This window comes from Chlorocebus sabaeus, chromosome 9 (genome assembly GCF_047675955.1).
Source record: "Chlorocebus sabaeus isolate Y175 chromosome 9, mChlSab1.0.hap1, whole genome shotgun sequence".
In the NCBI taxonomy this organism is placed as follows: domain Eukaryota; kingdom Metazoa; phylum Chordata; class Mammalia; order Primates; family Cercopithecidae; genus Chlorocebus; species Chlorocebus sabaeus.
In genome coordinates this window covers 68,237,927-68,263,843 of record NC_132912.1, presented here as the reverse complement: position 1 = coordinate 68,263,843, position 25,917 = coordinate 68,237,927, and the positions used below count along the sequence as shown (strand labels likewise).

The 25,917-nt window shown below is 44.1% G+C and overlaps 2 protein-coding genes across 6 annotated transcripts in view; one reads left to right on the top strand and one right to left on the bottom strand.

Annotated features, from left to right (window-relative positions):
* ASCC1 (activating signal cointegrator 1 complex subunit 1) overlaps positions 1 to 6,062 on the bottom strand; it is a 113,698-nt gene extending 107,636 nt beyond the window's left edge. Inside the window, exons 1-3 of one of the 3 annotated variants that reach the window (XM_007963117.3) lie at positions 5,937 to 6,062; positions 2,986 to 3,130; positions 916 to 1,015 (exon numbers count right to left, since the gene is read on the bottom strand). In XM_007963117.3, the coding sequence (XP_007961308.1) occupies positions 916 to 1,015; positions 2,986 to 3,097 (212 nt within the window). In that variant the 5' untranslated portion in view covers positions 3,098 to 3,130; positions 5,937 to 6,062. Of the gene's footprint in view, positions 1 to 915; positions 1,016 to 2,985; positions 3,131 to 5,472; positions 5,495 to 5,536; positions 5,723 to 5,936 lie in introns of those variants that run through there. The other 2 variants (XM_038009082.2, XM_038009083.2) reach the window with 2 other exon arrangements.
* ANAPC16 (anaphase promoting complex subunit 16) lies at positions 5,743 to 25,361 on the top strand. Of its 3 annotated transcripts, XM_007963119.3 has the most exons (5): positions 5,753 to 5,868; positions 8,376 to 8,432; positions 14,120 to 14,288; positions 21,573 to 21,647; positions 24,546 to 25,361. In XM_007963119.3, the coding sequence occupies exons 3-5, from the start codon at positions 14,147 to 14,149 to the stop codon at positions 24,659 to 24,661; spliced, it is 333 nt and encodes a 110-aa protein (XP_007961310.1). In that variant the 5' UTR covers positions 5,753 to 5,868; positions 8,376 to 8,432; positions 14,120 to 14,146; the 3' UTR covers positions 24,662 to 25,361. The 3 variants fall into 3 exon arrangements, with proteins under 3 accessions (XP_007961309.1, XP_007961310.1, XP_007961311.1); XM_007963118.3 differs by lacking the exon at positions 8,376 to 8,432 and having other exon boundaries at positions 5,743 to 5,868; XM_007963120.3 differs by lacking the exons at positions 5,753 to 5,868; positions 8,376 to 8,432 and adding an exon at positions 5,898 to 5,962.
* Positions 25,362 to 25,917: the final 556 nt, after the last annotated feature.

Here is a 25,917-nt window from a genome sequence, read left to right as displayed (position 1 = left end):
AACAAAAGGTGATGTGGTTTGGATCTGTGTCCCTGCCAAATCTCATGCTGAAATGTAACCCTCAAGTGTTGGAAGTAGGGCCTCGTGGCAGGTGTTTGGAACATGGGGGTAGATCCCTCATGATGGCTTAGCACTATCTCCTTGGCCATGAGTGAGCTCACACAAGATCCGGTTGTTTAAAGTGTGTGGCACCTCACCTCCCATGGTTTTTGCTCCTGCTTTCACCATGTGACATGCCTGCTCCCACTTCAGCTTCTGCCAAGAGTAAAAGGTCCCTGAGGCCTCCCCAGATGCTGGTGCCATGCTTGTAGTGTCTGTAGAGTCATGAGCCAGTGAAACCTCTTTTCCTTTTTTTTTTTTTTTTAAGACTAAGTTTCATTCTTGTTGCCCAGGCTGGAGTGCAATGGCATGAATCTCTGCTCACTGCAACCTCTGCCTCCCAAGTTCAAGTGATTCTCCTGCCTCAGCCTCCCGAGTAGCTGGGATTACAGGTGCTCACCACCACACCCGGCTAATTTTTGTATATTTAGTAGAGACAGGGTTTCACCATGTTGACCAGGCTGGTCTTGAACTTCCGACCTCACGTGATCCATCTGCCTCGGCCTCCCAAAGTGCCAGGATTACAGGCATGAGCCACCGCACCTGGCCGAAACCTCTTTTCTTTATAAATTACCCATGCTCAGGTATTTCTTCATAGCAACACAAGAATGGCCTAACACAAGAGGCAAAATCAGCTTAGTGATGCATGTGGAACAATGAAATTAATCTGTAATCAGTCCTCTGACACTTTAGGACATTTTATCATTTTATCATTAGTAATCAAGCATTGCAATAAGTATGGAAGACCAAAGAGTCCACTTCCCACTGAGTTTCCTGGAAGTCTCTCCCCATGAAGCTGTTGGGGACATGACTCACTTATAGAGCAAGCTGGGGGCCCTCACAGTAGACCGGAATCCTTGTGGGGTCTGCTCCACCTCGTAGGCATCACAGGGCTCATCAGCACACTCCATGGAGCCTGCACAGAAACCATGACATCTCACTCAGAAACAATGTTGCTCTGTGGACAACAGCTTTTGCCTCAGCTGTCAACCCCTGTTGGGGTTTAAAAAAAGCAATACACAGGCATAAAAAACAGCCAGACACTGTACATTCCATGACACTGCTCTGATACTCCTTCTGACCTGATCTTATAAGAAATAAACCATAAAAAAACACATAATGACTATTTTAAATCTTTGAGTCTTGGAACCCTGGGAAGGTAGCACATGTATACAGTAGTTCCCCCTCATCTGTGGTTTCACTTTCCAAGTTTTCAGTTACCTGCAGTTAACTGCTGTCCGAAACCATTACTACAATAAGATACTGGGCATGAGACAGAGAGACCACATTCACATCACCTTTATTACAATGTATTGTTATAACTGTTCTATTTTGTTAGTGATTGTTATTAATCTCTCACTGTGCCTGATTAACAAACTAAACTTTATCAAAGGTTTCTATATACAGTTGGCCCTCCATATACAGGGATTCTCCATCAGTGGATTCAACCAACCACAGACTGAAAATATTTGAAAAAAAATCCAGCCTGGGCAACAAAGTAAAACCCCTCATCTCTACAAAGATTAACTGGGCATGGTGGCACATGCTCGTAGTCCCCACTACTCAGGAAGATGATGTGGGAGAATCATTTGAGCCCAGGAGGTGACGCTGCAGTGAACCAAGGTCGTGCCACTGCACTCCAGAATGGGCTTGTCTCTTAAAAAAAAAAAAAATTACTTGGAAAAAATAAAATAAAACAACAACACAGCAATAAAAATAAAACAAATTAAAAAACAATACAGGTCAGGCATGGTGGCTCATGCCTGTAATCCCAGCACTTTGGGAGGCCGAGGCAGGCGGATCACCCAAAGTCAGGAGTTTGAGACCAGGCTGGCCAACATGGTGAAACACCATGTCAACTGAATATACAAAAATTAGCCACGTGTGGTGGTGGGCGCCTGTAGTCCCAGCTACTGGGGAGGCTGAGGCAGAACTGCTTGAACTCGGGAGGTGGAGGTTACAGAGAGCCCAGATCATGCCACTGCACTCCAGCCTGGGTGACAAGAGCAAAACTCTGTCTCGAAAAATAATAATAATAATAATAATAATAATAAACAATACAGTACAACAACTATTTACAGAGCATTTGCATTGTATTGTGTATCATACGTATTACAAGAGAGGATTTAAAGTAGGATGTGTGTAGGTTATATGCAAATACCACGATGTTCTACAAAAGGGACATGGGCATCTGAGGATTTTGGTAACATTACTGGGCAATGGACTAAATACATATGTTCATTTATTTCAAAAATTTATATATAATTACTTTAGGGCCAGGTGCGGTGGCTCATGTCTATAATTCCAGCACTTTGAGAGGCCAAGGCAGGTGGATCACTTGAGGTCAGGAGTTCAAGACCAGCCTGGCCAACATGGTGAAACCCTGTCTCTACTAAAAATACAAAAATTAGCTGGGCATCGTGGCACATGCCTGTAGTCCCAGCTACTTGGGAGGCTGAGGCACCAGAATCACTTGAACCTGGGAGGCAGAGATTGCAGTGAGTGGAGATTACATTACTGCATTCCAGCCTAGGTGACAGAGCGAGACTCCATCTCTAATAATAATAATAATTACAACGCCACAGACAAAGGAACTTAATTTTGTCATAGAATATTAATGGTTACTATTAATAACTAAAATTTCTCCTTATGATATTTAAACCTCTGTACAAAGAAGAAACATAACTTATAAATTGCAACCAAAAACACTTCAGCTAAACTCAAACTCATCAGTACCCTTAGACATGAACAAAAACAGAGCTATATGAGGCCAAACATCTCAAATTTCAGTGCTGACACAGAAACACATTGAAACAAACAAAAAATTGATCCTACAATACACAGGACATTTTACTTCTTATCTGACCAAAGAGCAACTAGGATTACCTTGATAGAAGTCCTCTTCATCTTCTTCATGTTGATAGGTCTGTTCTTGGACTGGATTCTTCCTGTAATTCCGGCCATCAATTCTTATAAGCTGTGGACGCAGAACTTCCATGACACTTTCTTCAAATAATATTCTGATGATGTCCTGAAAAATATAATTACCATCTTACCCTTCTTAGTGAGAATTAAACGTCCTATCTGTAGTATCTGAACCATTGTGTAGGTCTGAATTGGGCATCAGTTCACAGTATCTCCCACACAAAAGCAGCACTGTTTCCCATTGGATTTCCCATCTGTAAACCAGTTTAGGTTAACTGCTGCATTTTCCACCACACTGGCTCACTCTAGAGAGCAAAGTAATTTGTAAACTATTTATCACCCACCCCCCAAAAAAAAGGGATTAAAAGGCATATACTCTTTAAAAAAAAAAAAAAGACAGAAAGAAAGGAAGGAAGGGAGAGAGGGAGGGAGGGGAGCAGTGGCTCACATCTGTAATTCTAGCACTTTGGGAGGCCAAGGTGAGAGGATTGGTTGAGTTTGGAGTTCAAGACCAGCCTCGTGAACATAGTGAGGCCTCGCCTCTAAGAAAAGAAAAAGAGGACCAGGTGCGGTGGCTCACACCTGTAATTCCAGCACTTTGGTAGGCCGAGGTGGGATGATCACCAGGTCAGGAGTTCAAGACCAGCCTAACCAACAGGGTGAAACCCCGTTTCTACTACAAATACAAAAATTAGCTGGGCATGGTGGCACACGCCTGTAATCCCAGGTACTCGGGAGGGTGAGGCAGGAGAATCTCTTGAACCCGGGAGGCAGAGGTTGCAGTGAGCTGAGATCGCACCGCTGCACTCCAGCCTGGGCAACAGAGCCCAACTCCGTCTTAAAAAAAAAGAAAAAGAGAAAAGGGCCGGGCATGGTGGCTTACATCTGTACTCCCAGCACTTTGGGAGGCTGAGGAAGGAGGACTGCTTGAGCCCAACAGTTTGAAACCAGCCTGGGCAACATGGCGACACCCTGTTTCTCAAAAAAAAGGGATTAAAAATAAAAGGCAGCCTTTGAAAGAGAGAATAAAGCTCTCTTTATTACTTTAACCTAATAAGTAAAATGCGAACTTCAGTGGTTATCTAATCATTTGCACAGTATCTTTTTTTTTTTTTTTTTTGAGACGGTGTCTCGCTCTTGTCGCCCAGGCTGGAATGCAATGACACAATCTCTGCTTACTGTAACCTCTGCCTCCCGGGTTCAAGTGATTCTCCTGCCTCAGCCTTCCAAGTTGCCGGAACTGCAGGCATCCGCCACCATCCCCGGCTAATTTTTTGTTATTTTTAGTACAGACTGGGTTTCGTCATTTTGGCCAGGCTGGTCTGGAACTCCTGGCCTCAGGTGATCCACCAGCCTCAGCCTCCCAAAGTGCTGGGATTACAGGAGTAAGCCACTGCGCCCAGCAAACTCTATCTAGCAAGATAAAGACAATGAGGAATATTTAATACACTTAACCATCTAGAAAAAAAAAAAGCCCCTAAGTACTTTCAGAGGTGCTAGAAATTCACACAAAACAATCAGTTTCAGTTGCCTGTCAAACCAGTAAATTAATAACAACTTAACCAATATGGTTCTCAGACCAATATACTGCTGAGGGGAGGAATCCAGTTTCTACAGGCCACTGCCCAACAAAATGCACATCACTCACTGAGAAGCGAAGCTTCTGGTCACACCACTTAATGGATCCATAATTTAGGAAACAAAGGTTCCTTATAGGCTAGCTGAAGTTAAATTCAGCCAATATTCCTACCACGTACAGCGTAGTCTTGAAGCCCAAAATACTGAAGAGTTCCAAAGAAAACAAGTTGATCCTTACTAAATACACTAACGCTCAAGCCAACGTGGACGCGGTGGCTCACGTCTGTAATCCCAGCACTTTGGGAGGCCGAGGTGGGAGGATCATCTGAGGTCAGGAGTTCAACACCAGCCTGGCCAAGATGGTGAAACCCGTCTCTACTGCAAATACAAAAAGTAGCCGGGCTTGGTGGCGGGCGCCTGTAATCCCAGCTACTCGAAAGGCTGATGTGGCACGAGAACCGCTTAAGCCTGAGAGGCGGAGGTTGCAGTGAGCTGAGATCGCGCCACTGCACTCCAGCCTGGGTGACAGAGCGAGACTTCGTCTCAAAAAAATAAATAAAATAAAATAATAATTGATTATTTGTGTGCTTACAGAACCAAGAAGAGGTTTTGTGAGAAATAACAACATAGAAGGTAAACCGACATGGATAGAGGAAAAGAGCACATCATTAGCAATAGTCGATGACATCACAACCCAGTGGTCTATTCCCTGAGGCCTCTAAAGTTCTCAATGAAAAAACACTTTCAAGGCGAAAGCTAAAAAAAAAAAAAGTTCCCCACAAAAGCAGACTAAGGTGAAAGTCGGGCCCTCAGAACAAGAGCTCCGGAAAAACAGGTAGTCGTCGCGGAGACAGCAAATGCAGCATCTACCTGTCCTACATGGCCCTGCGCTACGAGACTGCTCGGAATGAAAGGCGGGAATAACCAACTTAACCCTGCTTCGAGGTGGTTTGGAGAGGAAGAGGGAAGCCGAGACCCCGAATCATCAAAGAGAAGGAGCAGAAGAGGACTAGGCGGCTGCAGGTAAACCAAGGTAGGGCGAGGAGGCAAAGGACCCGGAATTCCTCTCCACGAGCGCCTTCTCTGCTCCCCTCCTCGCGTCTCCGCCCCGGCCACGCCCACTACGGCACGGGCGCGCGCACGCCGCCTTCGCCGTGGGCCCCTCCGTGGAGGCGCGAGCACGCCGCCGTCCTCGTCGTGGTGAGCGTGACCGCTCCGGCTGGTCCTGGGGGCGGGGCTGTAGGGGAAAGTGCTAAAGACGCTGAGGTAAGAGGCCGAGGGCTCAAGGGCCCTCGGGAGCTTGGTGAAAAGGGAGTTAACCCCTAGGATCCTACCTGCAGGGACTAGAAAAATGGAGAAGGTAGGAGAAACAGGAGACTGCTGTAGCAGACGTGCGACAGGAAATTTTCCCAGGCCGGGTTTGACTGAGTGCGCATGCGGGCCAAGGGGTGGCGCCTGCGCAGTGGGACAGCGCCGATGGCGTCGTTTCCTGGGGACCCAGCTGGGTGGGAAATGTGGTTAGGAGTTAGCTTGGGAGCCGCTGGTGTTCTGACCGCTCCCCTCTCTGGCCACTTTCTCTCCACGCCCACCCCACTCCCGGTTACAGCTGCGGCGTCTATTTGGTTTGGGTTGTAATCCAGCTGTTTTGAAGTGGAACGATTTTTTGATGATGGAATCTAATGATTGCTTATAATGATTTGCCTTTGTACTAGGGTAGGAACTTTTAAGGAATTACTCTTTTTAAGAAAATAGGCATATGTGTGTTAGAAAGGAAAGGAATTTATATTCATAAAACTATGAAGGCCGGGCGCGGTGGCCCACGCCTGTAATCCCAGCACTTTGGGAGGCCGAGGCAGGCGGATCACGAGGTCAGGAGATCGAGACCATACTGGCTAACACGGGGTTTCACCGTGTTAAATACAAAACAAAATTAGCCGGGCGTGGTGGCAGGCGCCTGTAGTCCCAGCTACTCGGGAGGCTGAGGCAGGAGAATGGCGTGAACCCGGGAGGCGGAGCTTGCAGTGAGCCGAGATTGTGCCACTGCATTCCGGCCTGGGCGACAGAGGGAGACTGCGTCTCAAAAAAAAAAAAAAAAAAAAAAAAAAAAGCTATGAATGCGAGGTCATCCCTGCCGTACATGAAGTAAATGTTTAAGCATCTTAGCTCGGACACAGCAATCTGTCCACAAAGCATCGTTACTCTCCTGTGAGGATGTCCACTGTCAGCCCCAACTTCCCTGACAGGGCCAAATCCCAGGATACTTTTTTTTTTTTTTTTTTTTTGAGACGGAGTCTTGCTCTGTTGCCCGGGCTGGAGTGCAATGGCCGGAACTCAGCTCACTGCAACCTCTGCCTCCCGGGTTTACGCCATTCTCCTGCCTCAGCCTCCTAAGTGACTGGGACTACAGGCGCCCGCCACCTCGCCCGGCTAGTTTTTTTGTATTTTTAGTAGAGACAGGGTTTCACCGTGTTAGCCAGGTTGGTCTCGATCTCCTGACCTCGTGATCCGCCCGTCTCGGCCTCCCAAAGTGCTGGGATTACAGGCTTGAGCCACCGCGCCCGGCCAGTCCCAGGATACTTCATCAGTATTTGTTCAACAGAACATTACTGAGCACCTCTGGTGGGCCTCGCAGACTAGTTGAAAATAGAGTTGTGCGAATAGATCTGCACAATGAGAAAAAAATCCGTAATGAACCAATACTGATGACACCATGCTTGTCTATCTCCTGCATAACCTTTGCTGAGCCCTGCGTTCTGTCATTTGTTCTTCATTCATTCATCCGAAATGCTCAGGAAGCACTGTGGAAACACTGTGACCCAGGTTCTGTGCTCGGCATTGAGGGTAGAAAGACTTCGAAGGTGGCAGGATGTTTCTTAAGATCATGAACCTTAAAATGTAAGTGTAGGCAGGGCGCAGTGGCTCACACCTGTAATCCCAGCACTTTGGGAGGCCGAGGCGGGCCGGATCACGAGGTCGGGAGATCAAGATTATCCTGGCTAACATGGTGAAACCCCGTTTCTACTAAAAAAAATACAAAAAATTAGCCAGGAGTGGTGGCGGGCGCCTGTAGTCCCAGCAACTCGGGAGGCTGAGACGGGAGAATGGCGTGAACCCGGGGAGCAGAGCTTGCAGTGAGCCGAGATCGCACCACTGCACTCCAGCCTGGAGTGCTTAATAGAAGCACTTAATAGAGCGAGACTCCGTCTCAAAAAAAATAAAAAAATAAAAATGAAAGTGTAAAGTGCCTAATAGAAGGTATTGGCCCTCCTCCTGAGCAGATTCTTTCCCCTCTGGGAGCTTGCTAACTCTGTTAGATGGAGAGAATTAAGACTTTTTCCATGAGGTTTTTTCATAGTAAGTATGAAAAACTGGGATCTGCATAGGAAAAAACACTCAAGAGTAACTCTCCGTTAATGATTTTGAATAGCCAAGATTTATGAAGTGTTTGCTAAGCCTGTAACCGTTCCAAGTGTTTTACGTGTATTTATTAATCTTTGTCACACCTGTGTGAGGTAGGTGATGTTATTACAGGTTGAGTATCCTTAATCTAGAAATCCAAAATCCTCCAAAATTTAAAACTTTTGAGCACTGACGGGATGGTCAAAGGAAGTGCTTTTTGGAGCATTTTGAATTTTAGATTTTCGGATTTGGGAGGCTTAATCGTTACGTATAATGCAAATATCTCAAAACCTGGAAAAAAATCCGAAATCCAAAATACCTCCAGTCCCAAGCATTTTGGATGAAGGGTACTCAACCTGTTTCCCGTTTTGCAGATAAGACAACCAAGGAACAAAAAGATCCCGGAGTGGGAGGCGGACGCGGAGGTTGCGGTGAGCCAAGATCGTGCCGTTGCACTCCAGCCTGGGCAATAAGAGCGAAACTCCATCTCAAAAAAAAAAAAAAACACACCAGAAGTTCCAATTTTTTACATTTTTGCCATCAGACCTTGGCAATGACCTTGAGCAGTAGGATATAAATAACTTCCACATGCTTAGCGTTCCAATAATGGAACACTAGGCATAAATGGGTGAAATGATTTGTCCACAGTCTTGCAGCAAGTGAGTAGCAAAACCAGAACTCAGAGAGGCTTCATAATCTTACCCACTATGCTGCTTTACCTTGCACATGACAAATGACATGCCAACAAGCCATTGCTTCAGAATGTCACAGCAGATAAGCTAAAATTGTCTCTACACCTCAGTTTTATTTTTTCATGTATAAAATGAGGAAGTTGGGTTAGATGACTTTTAAAGAATCTGTGGTTTCTGTGAAATATTTAATTCACTCAGCAAACATTTACTGAAATGAACAGCTACTTCCTTACCATAGGCCAGGTGTTATGTTTGGTTCTGGTGATCAGTTAATGCCTGCCCTGAGAGCAGTTACAACCTAGGGTTTATTAGTTTTGCTTTACTCTCATTTACCACTTGCTGGTAGCGTTCAAAATTTAACTGAAATCTTTAGAGCTAGAAATTATTTAGGTTTATCCTTCCACCTCAGCAGAAAACTGCTTATTTAAAGTTAGCTTTGTGCTAATTCTGTGCTCCAGTTTTTAACTCTGGCTGTTTTGTGTATGGAACGATAGAAGTTCTGAGAGTTTGAAAGAAAACAGGATGAAAGGGAATTCCTTTGATTATATTCAGCTTAGAAGTCACACTGTGGCTACCTTTAGAAGCTGTCCTCACTCTGGCAGTTGCTTGGGTGCTCTGCTGAGCACCTGACTTCAAAATATAAAGTATAAAGCATTTGCAACTGAATAGAGCATTTATCAGGGTGTAGGAAAAATAGAGTTTTAAATCTTAGGTGAGATATATAAACAGTTCACCGTGGGTTCTACTCTGAACTGATGGGAAATAAAGACTGAGCTACTCTACAAAAGGTGGCTAAGTTGTCTGTATACTTTATTTGAATCCCACCAGGTATTCACTTAGAGATTTGGACCTGATCCCTTACTGCTTAAATTCAAAAACAATTCAAAAACTTGTCAGGCTATGTTTTGACCCAGTGTATTCCGGAAGATTGGATATTAATCTAACTCCAAAAGTTGTTGCCTCTGTGGATATGAGTACAATTTGGAAAGTTATCAGAGCTCAGAGAAAAAAGGAAGAGTGATCTAATAACAAGATTGAAAATGTCCGCTGAGCAGAGTGGCTCAGGCCTGTAATCCCAGCACTTTGAGAGGCTGAGGTGGGAGAATCACTTGAGCTCAGGAATTGGAGACCAGCCTGAGCAACATAGTGAGACTTTATCTCCACAAAAAATAAACAAAATTAGTGGGGTTTGGTGGCACGCACCTGTAGTCCCAGCTACTCGCGAGACTGAGGTGAGAGGATAACTTGTACCCAGGAGGTCAAGGCTGGAGTTAACCAAGATCGTGCCACTGCATTCCAGCCTGGGAAACATAGTGAGACTCTGTCTCCAAAAAAATAAAATAAAATAAAATGTCATTAATCAATTTGCATTTTTGCTGACAGTCTTGTTATAATAGCTGTTCTACCGTTGTTCCGGGTTCCCACTTCACTATTAATCAGTGTTACTTATAGACATGTAATGAAGTCAAAAACCAAGCTCTGCTTCTCTAACAACCTTAAATCTTCATCACAAAATTAAGGCAAACAGAACAGCCAGTGTTTCAAGACATACTATATCATTTTCCTTACTAGGAAACTGGATTTTATGTATATAAATTTTATATTTGTATTTCATTTCCTCACTTTTTTCTATTTTCAAAAAACATGGCCAGGTGCGGTGGCTCATGCCTGTAATCCCAGCACTTTGGGAGGCCAAGGCAGGTGGATCACCTGAGGTCGGGAGTTCAAGACCGGCCTGACCAACATGGAGAAACCCCATTTCTACTAAAAATACAAAATTAGCCGGGCATGGTGGCGCATGCTCGTAATCCCAGCTACGCGGGAAGCTGAGGCAGGAGAATTGCTTGAACTCGGGAGGCAGAAATTGCGGTGAGCCGAGATTGCGGCACTGCACTCCAGCCTGGGCAACAAGAGGGAAACTCTGTCTCAAAAAAAAAGAAAAGAAAAAAACATAAGTTTCAGTCAGGCATGGTGGCTCACACCTGTAATCTCAACACTTTGGGAGGCCAAGGTGGGAAAATTGCTTGAGCCCAGGAGATCTGTACTAGCCTGGGGGCAACATGGCGAGAAGTTGTCTCTACTAAAAGTAAAAAAAAATAGCTGAGCATGGTGGAATGCACCTGTGGTCCCAGCGACTTGGGAGGTTGAGAGGTTGGAGGATTGCTTGAGCGCAGGAGATTGAGGCTGCAATAGCCATGATCACGCCACTGCACTTCAGCCTGGGTGACAGAGTGAGAGCTTGCCTCAAAACAATAGGTTTCAACTTTTTTATAATAAATATGTTCATTTTGCAACTAGCAAAAAAAAAAAAAAAAAGAAAACAGTCTGGTCTAGGTACAGTGGTGTTTCCACTAACTAATCACCACCAGTTACAGATTTCTTTGTTCCTTTTCCACTCCCACTGCTTCACCTGACTGGCCAAAAAAAACAACAGCTCAGCTAAAATTCTGTCTGACCATTATGGAGAAAAATTCATTTACAATCCATTTTCCTCCTCCCCACCCCCGCTCCCCGAGATGGAGTTTTGCTCTAGTGGCCCAAGCTGGAATGCAATGGCACCATCTCGGCTCACTGAAACCTCCATCTCCTGAGTTCAAGCTATTCTCCTACCTCAGCCTCCCAAGTAGCTGGAATTACAAGCACCTGCCACCATGCCCAGCTCATTTTTGTATTTTAGTAGAGATGGAGTTTCGCCATGTTGACCAGGCTGTTCTTGAACTCCTGACCTCAGGTGATCTGCCCGCCTCGGCCTCCCAAAGTACTGGCATTATAGGCATTAGCCACCAGCCTACAATCCTTTTTGAAGTCCTTTCTTCTAATTGGGTTAAAATTCACATAACATAAAATTAACCACTAGCCATTTTAAAGTGTACAAATCAATATAAAGTTATTTTTAATCTAAATACTAGAACTTTATCCATTACAGCAGCCAATAGCCACATGTGACTACTTAAATTTTAATTAATATTAAATAAAATTTAAAATACAGTTCTTCAGTCATACCAGTTTATAGGTGCAACATGAAGCTAGTGGCTACCATATTGTGCAGTGCAGAAATAGAACACTGGAACATTTCCATCGTGGCAGAAAGTTCTATTAGACAGCATGGCACTAAACCTTTTTTTTTTTTTTTGAGACAGAGTCTGCTCTGTCACACAGGCTGGAGTGCAATGGAGTGATCTCAGCTTACTGCAACCTCCACCTCCCAGGTTCAAGTGATTCTCCTGCCTCAGTCTGCTGAGTAGCTGAGGCTACAGGCGCCCACCACCACAGCTGGCTAATTTTTTTGTTTGTTTGTTTGTTTTGAGATGGAGTCTCACTCTATTACCCAGGCTGGAGTGCAATGGTGCAGTCTTGGCTCTCTGCAACCGCCACCTCCCGGATTCAAGCGATTCTCCTGCCTCAGCCTCCTGAGTAGCTGGGATTACAGGCGCGCACCACCACGACCAGCTAATTTTTGTATTTTTAGTAGAAATGGGGTTTCACTGTGTTGGCCAGGCTGGTCTCGAACTCCTGACCTCGTGATCTACCCACCTTGGCCTCCCAAAGTGCTGGGATTACAGGTGTGAGCAACCGCACCTTGCCATTTTTTCTTTACAAAATACTGTATACACTTTTTAGAGAGCTGAGCGCAGTGAGACTTTGGGAAACCAAGGTGGGAGGATAACTTGAGACCAGGAGTTAAAGACCAGACTGACTGGGCACGATGGTTCATGCCTGTAATCCCAGCACTTTGGGAGGCCGAGGCAGGCAGATCACGAGGTCAAGAGATGGAGACCATCCTGGCCAACATGGTGAAACCCCGTCTCAACTAAAAATACAAAAATTAGCTGGGCTTGGTGACGGCGCCTGTAGTCTCAGCTACTCAGGAGGCTGAGGCAGGAGAATCGCTTGAACCTGGGAGGCAGAGGTTGCAGTGAGCAGAGATCGCGCCATTGCACTCCAGCCTGCCGACAGGTGAAACTACGTAAATAAATACATACGTACATACATATATACACACCAGACTGGGCAACGTAGCAAGACCTCGTCTCTGTTGTAAAAAAAAAAATGGAAAGAGGCCAGATGCAGTGGCTTATGTCCGTAATCCCAGCACTTTGGGAGGCCGAGGCAGGTAGATCACCTGAGGTTAGGAGTTCGAGACCAGCGTGGCCAATGTGGTGAAGCCCCGTGTCTGCTAAAACTACAAAAATTAGCTGGACACGGTGGCTCATGCCTGTAATTCCAGCTACTTGGGAGGCTGAGACAGGAGAATCGCTTGAACCTAGGAGGTGGAGGTTGTAGTGAGCTGCTATCATGCCACTCTAGTATGGGTGACAAGAGCGAGACTGTGTCTCAAAAAAAAAAAAGAAAAGAAATGAAATACCATATACACTTTTTAGAATTTTTGTTAAAGTCGTGTAAGCTTCTGTGGCAAAGAGAGTGTTTGTTTTGAACTTTAGTAAGGTGTCATGTATTCAGGACAGTTTTCTCTATAACATTTGCATTTTTTGATATGAAATAAGGTTAAACACTCACAGGTGCTCTGTTCATAATAGGCCATGATTTCCAAGATTGTTTCCTGAACTTTTTGTTCCGGTTTTGGCACGCCACCAAGTGATAAGTTTGGGTATTACATTTGAATGAAAAGGTTAATTTTTTTTTTGAGAGAGAGTCCTGTTCTGTCACCCAGGCTCACTACAACCTCTGCCTCCCGGGTTCAAGCGATTCTCTTGCATCAGCCTCCGGAGTAGCTGGGATGAGAGGCGCCCACCACCACGCCTGGCTAATTTTTTTTGTATTTTTAGTAGAGACAGGGTTTCGTCATGTTGGCCAGGCTGGTCTTGAACTCCTGACCTCAGGTGATCTATCTGCCTCCACCTCCCAAAGTGCTGGGACTACAAGCGTGAGCCACCGTGCCTGGCCAAAAGTTAATTTTTAATGAGAAGGCCAATAGGTATTTCCTAACTAGTTCCCCTTCCCTGGGAACAGAACACAGTGTTACTCTAGAATTTTATTTGGAAAATATTATAATTTATTTATGTGGCTTGATCAGGATGTATCCAAGACAAACTGTCCTGTGAAGTGTGATGCTTTTATCCTCATATAACTTATTTCCTCAGTCAAATTTCTGCCTTGGCACTGCCATATCACCCCTTCATAACTCATGAATCACCCACAGTCAATCTCAGTTGACATAAACAGTTTGCTAATGGTAGGAATTCATGTTTTAAGTAGATATACTATTCTTAAGCTTATTTTCAATTCAAAACCTGACTGATATTTTTTCCTGAGACATCAATAAAATATCATGAAAGTAGAGAGGATAGAAAAACGGGGAGCTAACTCTTTATAAAACTGCATGCTGACCCTTACGGCAGCTAGAATGAAGTGTTGTCACTCCCACTTCCATAAACTTGCCAATTGCTGTTTTTCTTTCTCTGTAGTGAAGTAAGAACTCTGCTAGAGAGGAAATGGCTGCTTCATCATCATCCTCCTCAGCTGGTGGGGTCAGTGGAAGTTCTGTCACTGGATCTGGTTTCAGTGTCTCAGACCTTGCCCCACCACGGAAAGCCCTTTTCACCTACCCCAAAGGAGCTGGAGAGATGTTAGAAGGTGATCTCATGCTGCTTTCTGAATAATTGGATTCAGACCTGCAATGAATATTAATTGTGAAGAAGCTATTAAGTGGATTAAAGATGAGTTTGCCCTGATTTCAGCTCTACATTTCATCTCTTGTCCCCATCTCAAAATAATATATTTAAAAACAGTCTTGCTCCAGAATCAGAATGTTGGAGCTGAAAAGGACTTTGGAAATCAAGGAAGTCATCTAAAGTTATTTAGATCCAGAAAAGTTAAGTGATTTGACCAGGTTAAAGGCAGAGGTAGGGCTGGGCACCGTGGCTTATCCGTGTTATTCCAGCACTTTGGGAGGCCGAGGCAGGCGGATAACTTGAGGCCAGGAGTTCGAGACCAGCCTGGCCAACATGGTGAAACCCCATCTCTACTAAAAATACAAAAATTAGCCGAGCATGGTGGTAGGCGCCTGTAATCCCAGCTACTGGAAAGGCTGAGACAGGAGAATCACCTGAACAGTAGAAGTTGCCATGTGCCGAGATCATGCCACTGCACTCCAGCCTGGGCAACAAAATGAGACTCTGTCTCAAAAAAACAGAGTTGGCTGGGCACGGTGGCTCACACCTGTAATCCCAGCACTTTGGGAGGCCGAGGCGGGCGGATCACGAGGTCAGGAGATCAAGACCATCCTGGCTAACACGGTGAAACCCCGTCTCTACTAAAAAATACAAAAAAAAAAAAATTAGCTGGGCGTGGTGGCGGGCGCCTGTAGTCCCAGCTACTCGGGAGGCTGAGGCAGGAGAATGGCGTGAACCCGGAAGGCAGAGCATGCAGTGAGTCAAGACCGAGCTACAGCACTCCAGCCTGGGGGACAAAGCGAGACTCCGTCTCAAAAAAAAAAAAAAAAAAAAAAAAAAAACAGAGTCAGCACCGAATCCAGGAATTCTCTTGACCTCCTACTCCAGTTTGCTTTATCCTGGCACCTGTCTACCTCCCATGGTAGTAGGTTTGATGTGTTTTTTTATAGTATGATTAATCTACAGTTAGATTCACCCTGTCAGAAAGGTTCTAAGAGGGAATAAAAGCTAATACAGTGCCCTTTTATATGAACATGACTCCTGACCCACTGCAGCATGATGCTGTGTGGTTTTTCTAGCACCAGAGCCAGATTTGCATCAAATCATTCACCATCTTGTTCAGCATCATTGGCTAACTGACTGGCCAAGATCAGGGTACAGGCTGTAACCATGTCATTTGAAGAGCTAGACTAATAATTCTTACCAGGAGGCATAAAAATCACCTGAAGAGTTTACTTAAAATGCACATTTCTGGCCAGGCACTGTAGCTCACGCCCGTAATCCCAGCACTTTGGGAGGCCGAGGCGGGTGGATCACCTGAGGTCAGGAGTTTGAGACCAGCCTGCCCAACATGGTGAAACACTTTCTGTATTAAAAATACAAAAATTAGCCAGGCATGGTGGCAGGTGCCTGTAATCCCAGCTAATCCGGAGGCTGAGGCAGGAGAATCATTTGAACCCAGAAGGCAGAGGTTGCGGTGAGCCAGTGTTGTGCCACTGCAGTCCAGCCTGGGTGACAGAGCAAGACTCCATCTCAAAAAAATATATAAATAAATAAATAAAATGCGTATTTCTGGGCCCACCTTAGAGCTTCTGAATTAGTCTAGGGTGTAGCTCAGGAGTTCATTTTTTACCAGTATCCAAGCTCTTCTCATGAAGGCAGTCTTCCATATTTTGAAAAACACTGGGACCAGAAGTGGTGGCTCAAACCTAAAATTCCAGTATTTTGGGAAGCCAAGGCGTGAGGATTGTTTGAGCCCAGGAGTTCAAGGTTGCAATGAGCCATGGTCATGCCACTGCACTCCAGCCTGGGTGACAGAATGGAACTGTGTCTCAAAAAATAATAATAATAAATTTTTTAAAAGCACTGGGAGACCGGGCACGGTGGCTCATGCCTATAATCCCAACATTTTTGGGAGGCCAAGGCAGGCAGATCACAAGGTCAGGAGGTCGAGACCATCCTGGCTAACATGGTGAAACCCCATCGCTACTAAAAATACAAAAAAAATTAGCTGGATGTGGTGGCGCGCCCCTGTAGTCCAGCTACTCGGGAGGCCGAGGCAGGAGAATCACTTGAACCTGGTAGGCAGAGGTTGCAGTGAGCCGATAATGTGCCACTGCACTCCAGCCTGGCAACAGAGCAAGACTCTATCTCAAAAAAAAAAAAGCTTTGGGGAATAACCTATTAAAGATTCAAAATTTACTTGATTCTAGCATTTTAGTGCTTAATTATATATTGATCTTTTTTCCTTTAAGTATTGCAATTTTTTTGTTGTTTTGTTGTTGTTGTTGAGATGGAGTCTCGCTCTGTTGCCCAGGCTGGTGTGCAGTGGCTCAATCTTGGCTCACTGCACCTTCTGCCTCCCAGGTTCAAGTGATTCTCCTGCCCCAGCCTCCCAAGTAGCTGGGATTACAGGTGCCCACCACCACACCTGGCTAATTTTTTTGTATTTTTAGTAGAGACAGAGTTTCGCCATGTTTCCCCGGCTGGGCTTCAACTCCTGACCTCAAGTGATCTGCCCACCCCAGCCTCCCAAAGTGCTATGATTACAGGCATGAGCCACTGTGCCTGGCCTTAATATTTCAAATTTACACAAATATATTTTTTAACTAATCTAGGAATATCTGTGAGAAAGATACAAACTATCGGCCAGGCATAGTGGCTCACACCTGTAATCCCAGCACTTTGGGAGGCTGAGGCAGGCAGATTGCTTGAACCCAGGAGTTTGAGACCAGCCTGGGCAACATGATGAAATCCTGTCTCTAGAAAAAATACAAAAATTAGCTGGGTGTGATGGCATGTGGCTGTAGTCCCAGCTACTTAGGAAGGTGAGGTGGGAGGTTCACCTGAGCCTGGGAGGTGGCGGCTGCAGTGAGCTGTGATTACATCACTGCACTCCAGCCTGGGTGATGGAGACCTTGTCTCAAAAAAAATAAAGATACAAACTGTAGTTGGCCTTGGGGATGCTGAATAATCAGAAATAATAAAAAGAGTTATGGGTTAAGCCCAAAATCATTTGTGACAGGAAACCACGGGGGGACTCTGGGACCGTAGAGCTCCCTAGCATTGGTTTGGATTATGACTAGTGGTGAAGTAGATGACCAGGTAGCATATGTAATTAGTGATATATATACTTCTCTCTTTGCCTTTTTATTTTCTTTAATTGTGTTAACTAAATACTCAAGTTAGTTTTACTGAGTCTGGTTGGAAGTAGTGAACAATTGGGGCCCTGTTACCATATTTGGTGCTAAAACTATATTATGACTTCATTTACATGCAGCAGAGATCTAGTATTGAGGAAGTTTCCCACAAAACAAATCAAAAGTGGGAGACATTTAAATTGCTTAATGAGTTTTATAGCAGCAGAAGAATCAGTATTCAATAATGGAGCTCTAAGATTAAAGTCATTTAAATTTTAGCTATAAGAGGAATTTAATACAGGAGGTACCTCCACAGTCTCAAAGCTATCAGCATTTTTTGTCAGTATACACCAAATTATGTGGAGATATTGAAGAAGAAAGGCTTCTAAGATTAGTCTGAATGTTGATGTTCTAATGAGTTATAGATCTATCCATTTTTATTCCATCAATATGCTTCATGCAGAAATGTGTTGGGTCTCTGTTGTAGGATACATTTACAGTAAGTATAAATACACAGTGCACAGTTTTGATTTTGTTTCTTAGATTTCAAGTTTACCGATAATCTTAAAGCTGCTTACACTTAAAGACTGTGAAAAATAATGTAGAGATAGCAACCCCTAAACCCATTTAATATTCTTGGTCAAATCAAGAATATTAAATTGAAAAGAGTACTCTTAATGTAAGGATGTTGGATTTGGAAGCATTTTCTACCATGTTTGTAGGTGATACTGTTCTATTATACAATAAATCTAACACACATGTACCTGACCAGTAATAGTTTAATAGAATATGAAAATAGAGGCCGGGCATGGTGCCTCACACCTGTAATCCCAGCACTTTGGGAGGCCGAGGCGGGCGGATCACCTGAGGTCAGGAGTTTGAGACCAGCCTAACCAATATGGTGAAACCCGGCCTCTACTAAAAATACCAAAATAAAAACAAGCATCGTGGCATGCGCCTATAGTGCCAGCTACTCGGGAGGCTGAGAGAATTGCTTGAACCCAGGAGGTGGAGGTTGCAGTGAGCTGAGATCATGCCACTGCCCCCCAGCCTGGGCGACAGAGCGAGACTCCATTAAAAAAAAAAAAAAAAAAAAAAAGAATATGAAAATAGAGCACAGGGTTGCCTGTCAAGAGTAAGGAACAAAACCAGTTAGGAATCAAGGATGGATGCTGTTTTTAATCTCAGCAGGTTCAACTTGATGTTATATCCTCATGAGTCTAGGATAGTAAACCCAAATCATCTGTAGTTAACCTTGTGAATTAACTTTTTTGTGCCTCTGCTGTCTGAGAACAGACACCTCACATAAGCAGCAGTTTTCAGCATTCTCCTGCCCTTGACCAAAATTGTCCTCACCCAGTTACTACTGAGCACATTAAAGACTGCCTTCCAGCCCATCAGTGGCTGTATTTTAGAGACATTGTAGCCACTGAAGTATAAATTATCTGGCATTGTCTAATTTCCTACTGTGAGGTAGTATTCTTTTTAATGTATTTGTTACCATCCTAATTTATTAGAGTTGGCGATGGTGTTAGATTTGGGTAATTTACTGAACTTTTCCCTGTTTATAACCTTTGCTTGTCCCTTATGAGGAAAGCTGATGTATTGCTACTTGCTGTGTTACAAAGGGTTTCATTACAGTCTCTAAATGGAAGAGATTGCCCCCAGCTGACTCTGCTCTCCAGGCTTTAGACTGGTACTGATATCACATCTAATAGGGTGGCTAAGAAGTAGTTGGACTTTGTGGTTAATAGGGAGCTGCAAATCAGCAAAAGTGTGTTCCACAGGCATATGGTGTGGTAGAGTGACATGCAGAGGTGCCTTTTTGAAAGTTTAGCTTATATCCTTTTGCTTTGAAGTTCATTACCAAGGAAAATGTGCAAATATCACAACCATTTTATCCTAATGGTGCCTGTGATTAAATGTAAGTGAGAGGGGGCACTTCAGGAGCTTCCATATACATGTTGGCCTGATCCTTACAGTCCATAATTCCCACTGCCATGTGTGTAATCCTGAAGTTCAGGATCAAACCACCTGGGAGGTAAACTCTATCTATGCTTTCCTCTTTCTAAAATAAAGTATGAGTTATAATTGGACTTTTTAAGCAAGAGTATGAATAGGATGATGACTACTGACATACCATTTACACAGAAGACCTATAATAAATTACATCATTGGTGTCAAATGTTCTCAACAGTCCCTCTTCCTGTCATGGAATTTATAGTTATTTGCTGTTCATTGCTCTTATCTAAAAAAAAAACTCAGTTATGTATTACCTTGTCTAGATCTTTAAACTGGATTGTCAGTGTAATAGTTATTACCTTTTTTTTTTTTTAGATGGATTCTCACTCTGTCACCTAGGCTGAAGTGCAGTGGCACCATCTCAGTTCACTGCAATCTCTGCCTCCACACCCAGCTATTATTTTGTTAATTTAAAATGAAAATATTTATTTGCCCAGTTTGGTGATCAGCAGCTCAGAAGTGACTTATATTCAGCCAGAGAAATGGGACTGGGTGGAGAAGATGGGATCATATCCCATATCACACAGTATGTTTAAAAGAGGTTTGAAGGCCGGGCGTGGTGGCTCATGCCTGTAATCCCAGCACATTGGGAGGCCAAGGCAGGTGGATCACCTGAGGTCAGGAGTTCGAGACCAGCCTGGCCAACATGGTGAAACCCTGTCTCTACTAAAAAATATAAAAATTAGCCAGGCGTGGTGGCGGGCGCCTGTAGTCCCAGCTACTCTGGAAGCTGAGGCAGGGAGAATTGCTTGAACCCAGGAGGTGAAAGTTGCAGTTAGCCAAGATTGTGCCACTGCACTCCAGCCTGGGCAATAGAGTGAGACTCGGTCTCAAAAAAAAAAAAAGTTTGAATTTACAGAATGTAACACTCTCTCTGAAGAATATAAAGAGTATACATCCCAATAATTATACTTTCATTTTTTTCTTTTTCTCTTTTTTTTTTTTTTTTTGATCACTTTGAAGACAATATTGGAAGGATGCCCTCTTGGTTATATATTCAAGCTCTTTGGATACAGTAGCTATAGTTTTGGTTATTTTTTTTTTTTTGTAATTGGTTATTGTGACTTCTGAAATAAGATCTCCCTTGTGTGAAACTCAGCATGAGGCCAGAATGTGTTAGTCCTGTCTCCTTGCCACTTAATACCTTGCCAACACAACAACCCATGATTGATGGGTGAATGCTTGAGGCCTAGTAGTGCTGACATGAAGTACTGCCTGAAAAAGGACAGCTGTGTCCTCTCTCCCCATTTGTTTTAGGATTTTCGCAATAAGGTACATCCCCCAAATGGTTTCTGCTACCCTTTTAAAAATCAAATGTTTCTACATGAGCCGTAAATTTTTGAGAATATGTTTTGCTGTATCAGCTCTTGCCTGACAAGGAATAACATGAACTAGCTTGTGTTTCATGATCATCTTCCAAGTGCTGTGGCAACTGAGTTGGCCCCTTCTTATTGGGCAGTTCTTGGCACCAGTACAATGCTAGGTTCTGAACTTGCACCATACTCTTATCATCATCCAAATTGCAGTGTTTTGGTTCAGTTGGAAAATCAAGGTTATAGTTTGCGTTCACAGAATGACATTTCCCAGCAGTGCTCTGTGTTTATCAGAGTGATGTAATTTGATATATTAAAAATCAACAATTGTTTTTTCCTCAGCTTTGTTTTTAGACTGAAAATGATTTGGAGTTTTGGTGAACCTTTATATTTTGATACCACAGGAGCCAGCCACATGGCCAAATGTGTCAGCTGCCAGTGTTTGCTTGACATACAGGACAACATTAAGGAACTCTCAGGTTGGGAAGAGGGAAGTGTTGACCAGGACATCAGACTGAGGTTTCTTGTTTTTGTTTTTTTAAACACTATTTTTAAACTCTTAAGTAGAGGGACTATTTTAATATTCTAGGTATAGAATAAATAGCTTTTATAACAGTCTTAGTTCTAAATGAAACAGATACCATCTTTGTAAACACTGAGAACTAGACCCTGAATGTAGAAGCAGGGAAAAGAATAAACAAGTTTATTTGGTTTATCAGAAGCCATAAAACCCTTACAGAAGATTAAAACCTTTTCTCCTTTTGTTTGTAGATGGCTCTGAGAGATTCCTCTGTGAATCTGTTTTTAGCTATCAAGTGGCATCCACGCTTAAACAGGTGAAACATGGTAAGCACATGAGTGTTGTGTACTTGACTGTGAGAATAAATTTGCTGGGGGTTGGATGAGGCTGTGACAAAAACCCCCAAACTCAGCAAGGCTATTTTAGTGGACTTCCTAAATTTAAGAACATTCTAGGTCTTAATCTAGTCATAATGTCCACATTGAGCCCTAAGGTTGGGGCCGGGTGCAGTGTCTCACGTCTGTCATCCCAGCACTTTGGGAGGCTGAGGCAGGTGGATCACTTGAGGTCAGGAGTTCGAGACCAGCCTGGCCAAGATGGTGAAACCACATCTCTACAAAAAAAAAATTAGTCAAGCATGGTGGCGCACACCTGCAGTCCAGCTACTTGGGAGGCTGAGGTGGGAGCATCACTTGAGCCCGGGAAGTTGAGGCTGCAATGAGCTGGAATCGCACCACTGCACTCTAGCCTAGGCAACAGAGTGAGACCCTGTCTGAAAAACAAAAAAGTTGGTTGTCCAGGGAGTCAGTGCTTCCTGCTTCTCTTGTGTTGCTTTTTCCTCTCCTGTCCAAAACCTCCTTTTACTGTTGTCCTCCACTGGTTACCATCATTATCTCCAAGTATTTGTAAATACCTCCTGGTCTATCTATACTCTAACATCCTGGTAACACCTTTTCTGTTACATTAAGCCCCACTAGGCCTTCATTTCTGCATCAACAAACTGTGTTCCCCCACCAGACCATTTCTCCATTGAAACATTATGTAGGGGGAAAAGCTGTAATTGCCTCTGACGCTTGGATTTTAGTCCACAAATCACTATGGCGTAGAGGATGCGTACTTGTTTTAAGAACAGAGCCGGGTGCGGTAGCTCACACCTCTTATCCCAGCATTTTGGGAGGCTGAAGCAAGAGGACTGCTTGACCCCAGGAGTTCAAGACTGACCTGGGCAACATGGTGAGAACCCATCTCTAAAATAAATAAATAAATAAATAAATAAATAAAATATATATATATATATATATAAAAATAAATTAGTGGAGAGTGGCGGCACATGCCTGTAGTCCCAGCTACTTGGGAGGCTGGCGTGGGAGGATTGCTTGAACCCAGGAGGCATACTCCAGCCTTCGTGACAGAGTGAGACGCTGTCTCTGGAAAAAAAAAGAATAGGGCACATCCTGAAAATGTGATCATTTTATTTTAAAATGACTTTTTTATTTTTTGAGATAGAGTCTCTCACTGTCTCCCGGGCTGGAATATAATGGCATGATCGTGGCTCACTGCAACCTTCGCCTCCTGGGTTCAAGTGATTCTCCTTCCTCAGCCTCCCAAATAGCTGGGACTACAGGCACCCACCACCACGCCCAGCTAATTTTTGTATTTTTAGTAGAGACTGAGTTTAACCATGTTAGCCAGGATGGTCTCGATCTCTTGACCTTGTGATCCACCTGCCTTGGCATCCCAAAGTGCTGGGATTACAGGCATGAGCCACCATGCCTAGCCTAAAATGACTTTTAACATTAGAAGAAACTCCGACTTAAAAAAAAAGGCCAGGCCCTGTGGCTCACGCCTGTAATCCCAGCACTTTGGGAGGCCGAGGCAGGCGGATCACAAGGTCAGGAGATCAAGACCATTCTGGCTAACACGGTGAAACCCCATCTCTACTAAAAATACAAAAAAATTAGCTGGGCATGGTGGCGGGTGCCTGTAGTCCTAGCTACTCGGGAGGCTGAGGCAGGAGAATGGTGTGAACCCGGGAGGCGGAGCTTGCAGTGAGCCAAGATGGTGCCACTGCACTCCAGCCTAGGCAACAGAGCAAGGCTCCGTCTCAAAAAAAAAAAAAAGAATAGGCCAGGCACAGTAGCTCACGCCTGTAATCCCAGCACTTTGGGAGGGCGAGGCAGGCAGATCACCTGAAGTCGGGAGTTCGAGACCAGCCTGACCAACATGGAGAAACCCCATTTCTGCTAAAAATACAAAATTAGCCAGGCATGGTGGCGTATGCCTGTAATCCCAGCTACTCGGGAGGCTGAGGCAGGAGAATCGCTTGGACTCAGGAGGCAGAAGTTGCAGTGAGCTGAGATCATGCCATTGTACTCCAGCCTGGGCAACAAAAGTGAAACTCTGTCTCAAAAAAAAAGACAAAAGAAAAAAAAAATTAAGCCTCTGACCAGTATAGAATAAGACCCCATTATGAGAATTTTGAGGGTCAGGTGCAGTGGCTCACGTCTGTAATCCCAGCACTTTGGGAGGCCAAGGCAGGCAGATCACCTGAGGTCAGGAGTTCGAGACTAGCCTGGCAAACATGGTGAAATCCCATCTCTACAAAAATACAAAACTCAGCCGGGCACTGGTGGATGCCTGTAGTCCCAGCTACTCAGGAGGCTGAGGCGGGAGAATCACTTGAACCCAGGAGGCGGATGCTGCAGTGAGCTGAGATGGCACCATTGCACTGCAACCTGGGCAACAAAGCAAGTCTCTGTCCCCCTGCAAAAAAAAAAAAAAAAAAAAAAAAAAGAATCTTGAGGGGGAAAAAAATCCATCTAGAAATTTACTTTTTTTTTTTTTTGAGACAGAGTCTCACTTTCTGTCGCCAAGCTGGAATGCAGTGGCACAATCTTGGTTCACTGCAACCTCTGCCTCCAGGGTTCATGCGATTCTCTTGCCTCAGCCTCCCGAGTAGCTGGGACTACAGGCGCATGCCACCACGTCCAGCTAAATTTTTTGTATTTTTATAGAGGCGGAGTTTCACCATGTTGGTCAGGATCGTCTCGATCTCTTGACCTCGTGATCCGCCCGCCTCGTCCTCCCAAAGTGCTGGGGTTACAGGCATGATCCACCGCACTCGGCCTAGAAATTATTTTTATACCAGTCATCATCTTGGTGGCTGGTGGCAGTCTCATGGGTAATACATTGTTGTATAGTATTCTCTCCTCGACTCTTTACAGATCAGCAAGTTGCTCGGATGGAAAAACTAGCTGGTTTGGTAGAAGAGCTGGAGGCTGACGAGTGGCGGTTTAAGCCCATCGAGCAGCTGCTGGGATTCACCCCCTCTTCAGGTTGATGCTGCCTGGATGGTCGCCTCTGGTGTGCAGCAAGTGCAAAGCCAGTGGGGGACTTTCTCACAGCTTGCATAGCCATCCAGAGATCCACAGCTACGTCGCTGAATTGTTAATGCACATTTGTACTTGGTTTCTCTGTATCTATTCACAGGCAACAAATACTTATATGTATGATCTTTCAGGGAATATTTTGTTTGTTTTTAAAAGTATTGGGAATCAGATTAAGACAGTTTCAGAGAACCAGGAGGTTTGGGGTTAAGAGATACTTAAAAATTTTCACAAGCCAGGTAGGGCATATATCAGATTTGGCCAACTGATTGGCATCTGTCCTGTCATCCATACGGTGCCTGGAAATATTCACCAGTCAAGGTCAAGGTCAGCATCTGTGGTTAAAAATACAGCATTCTGACCTAAAAAAGTTATTTTGCAGATGAATGTGATTTCAACTCAGGAGCTATCCAAATGAGGATTAAATATTCATTTTTTTTTCCTATTTTTAGACATCAATTCTATAGATTCTAACTTTTTCTAACCTCTTCTTGACATGCCAAATGCTGGCAAAAAGAAGTGCTTTTTGGATATGGCAGCACTTGTAAAAATAAAGCAGTAAGCAAAATCCTTTTAAACACAGAAATCCTGAGTTCTTCTCATTGGTGGACTCAAGCAATTCTGTAGCAAATAAATCCTTTGAAAGAGCTCCAAGTTGGTGGCTTTATTCTTTCAAAATCTCAGGGATTTGGGATGAGGCAAAGAGGTCAAATTACTTTTTAGAAGAAGAGAATCTAAAAACCGTTTCTCCTAAACAAATGGTAGACTGGCTTTTCTGCAGGGATATGTGTCTTTATAGGAATACATGAATTTATCTTATTGATATTTAAGTAGTTTTTTGTTTTTTTTTTTTAAGAAACAAGGTCTTGCTGTGTTGCCCAGTTGGTCTTGAACTCCTGGCCTCAAGAGATCCCCCCGCACCTCGGCCTCCAAAGCGCTGGGATTACAGGCATGAGCCACCGTGCCTGGCCTCAAGTAAGTTTTTATACCATGATAGGGAAAAACCTGGAAGGCTAAGAGATGTATTTTGTTTTCCCTCATGGGACCCCACGTTCCACAGTAAACAACTGGGATAATCATGTATTACCTTGTATGCAAATTTTGCCTTAGACAGCATTTGTCTGTTCCTTATTAATAACTTGCACCTGATCTGCTTAGAGTTGCTTAATTATAAGTAAATATAATCCCAGTAGCAATTAGCCTTAATCCG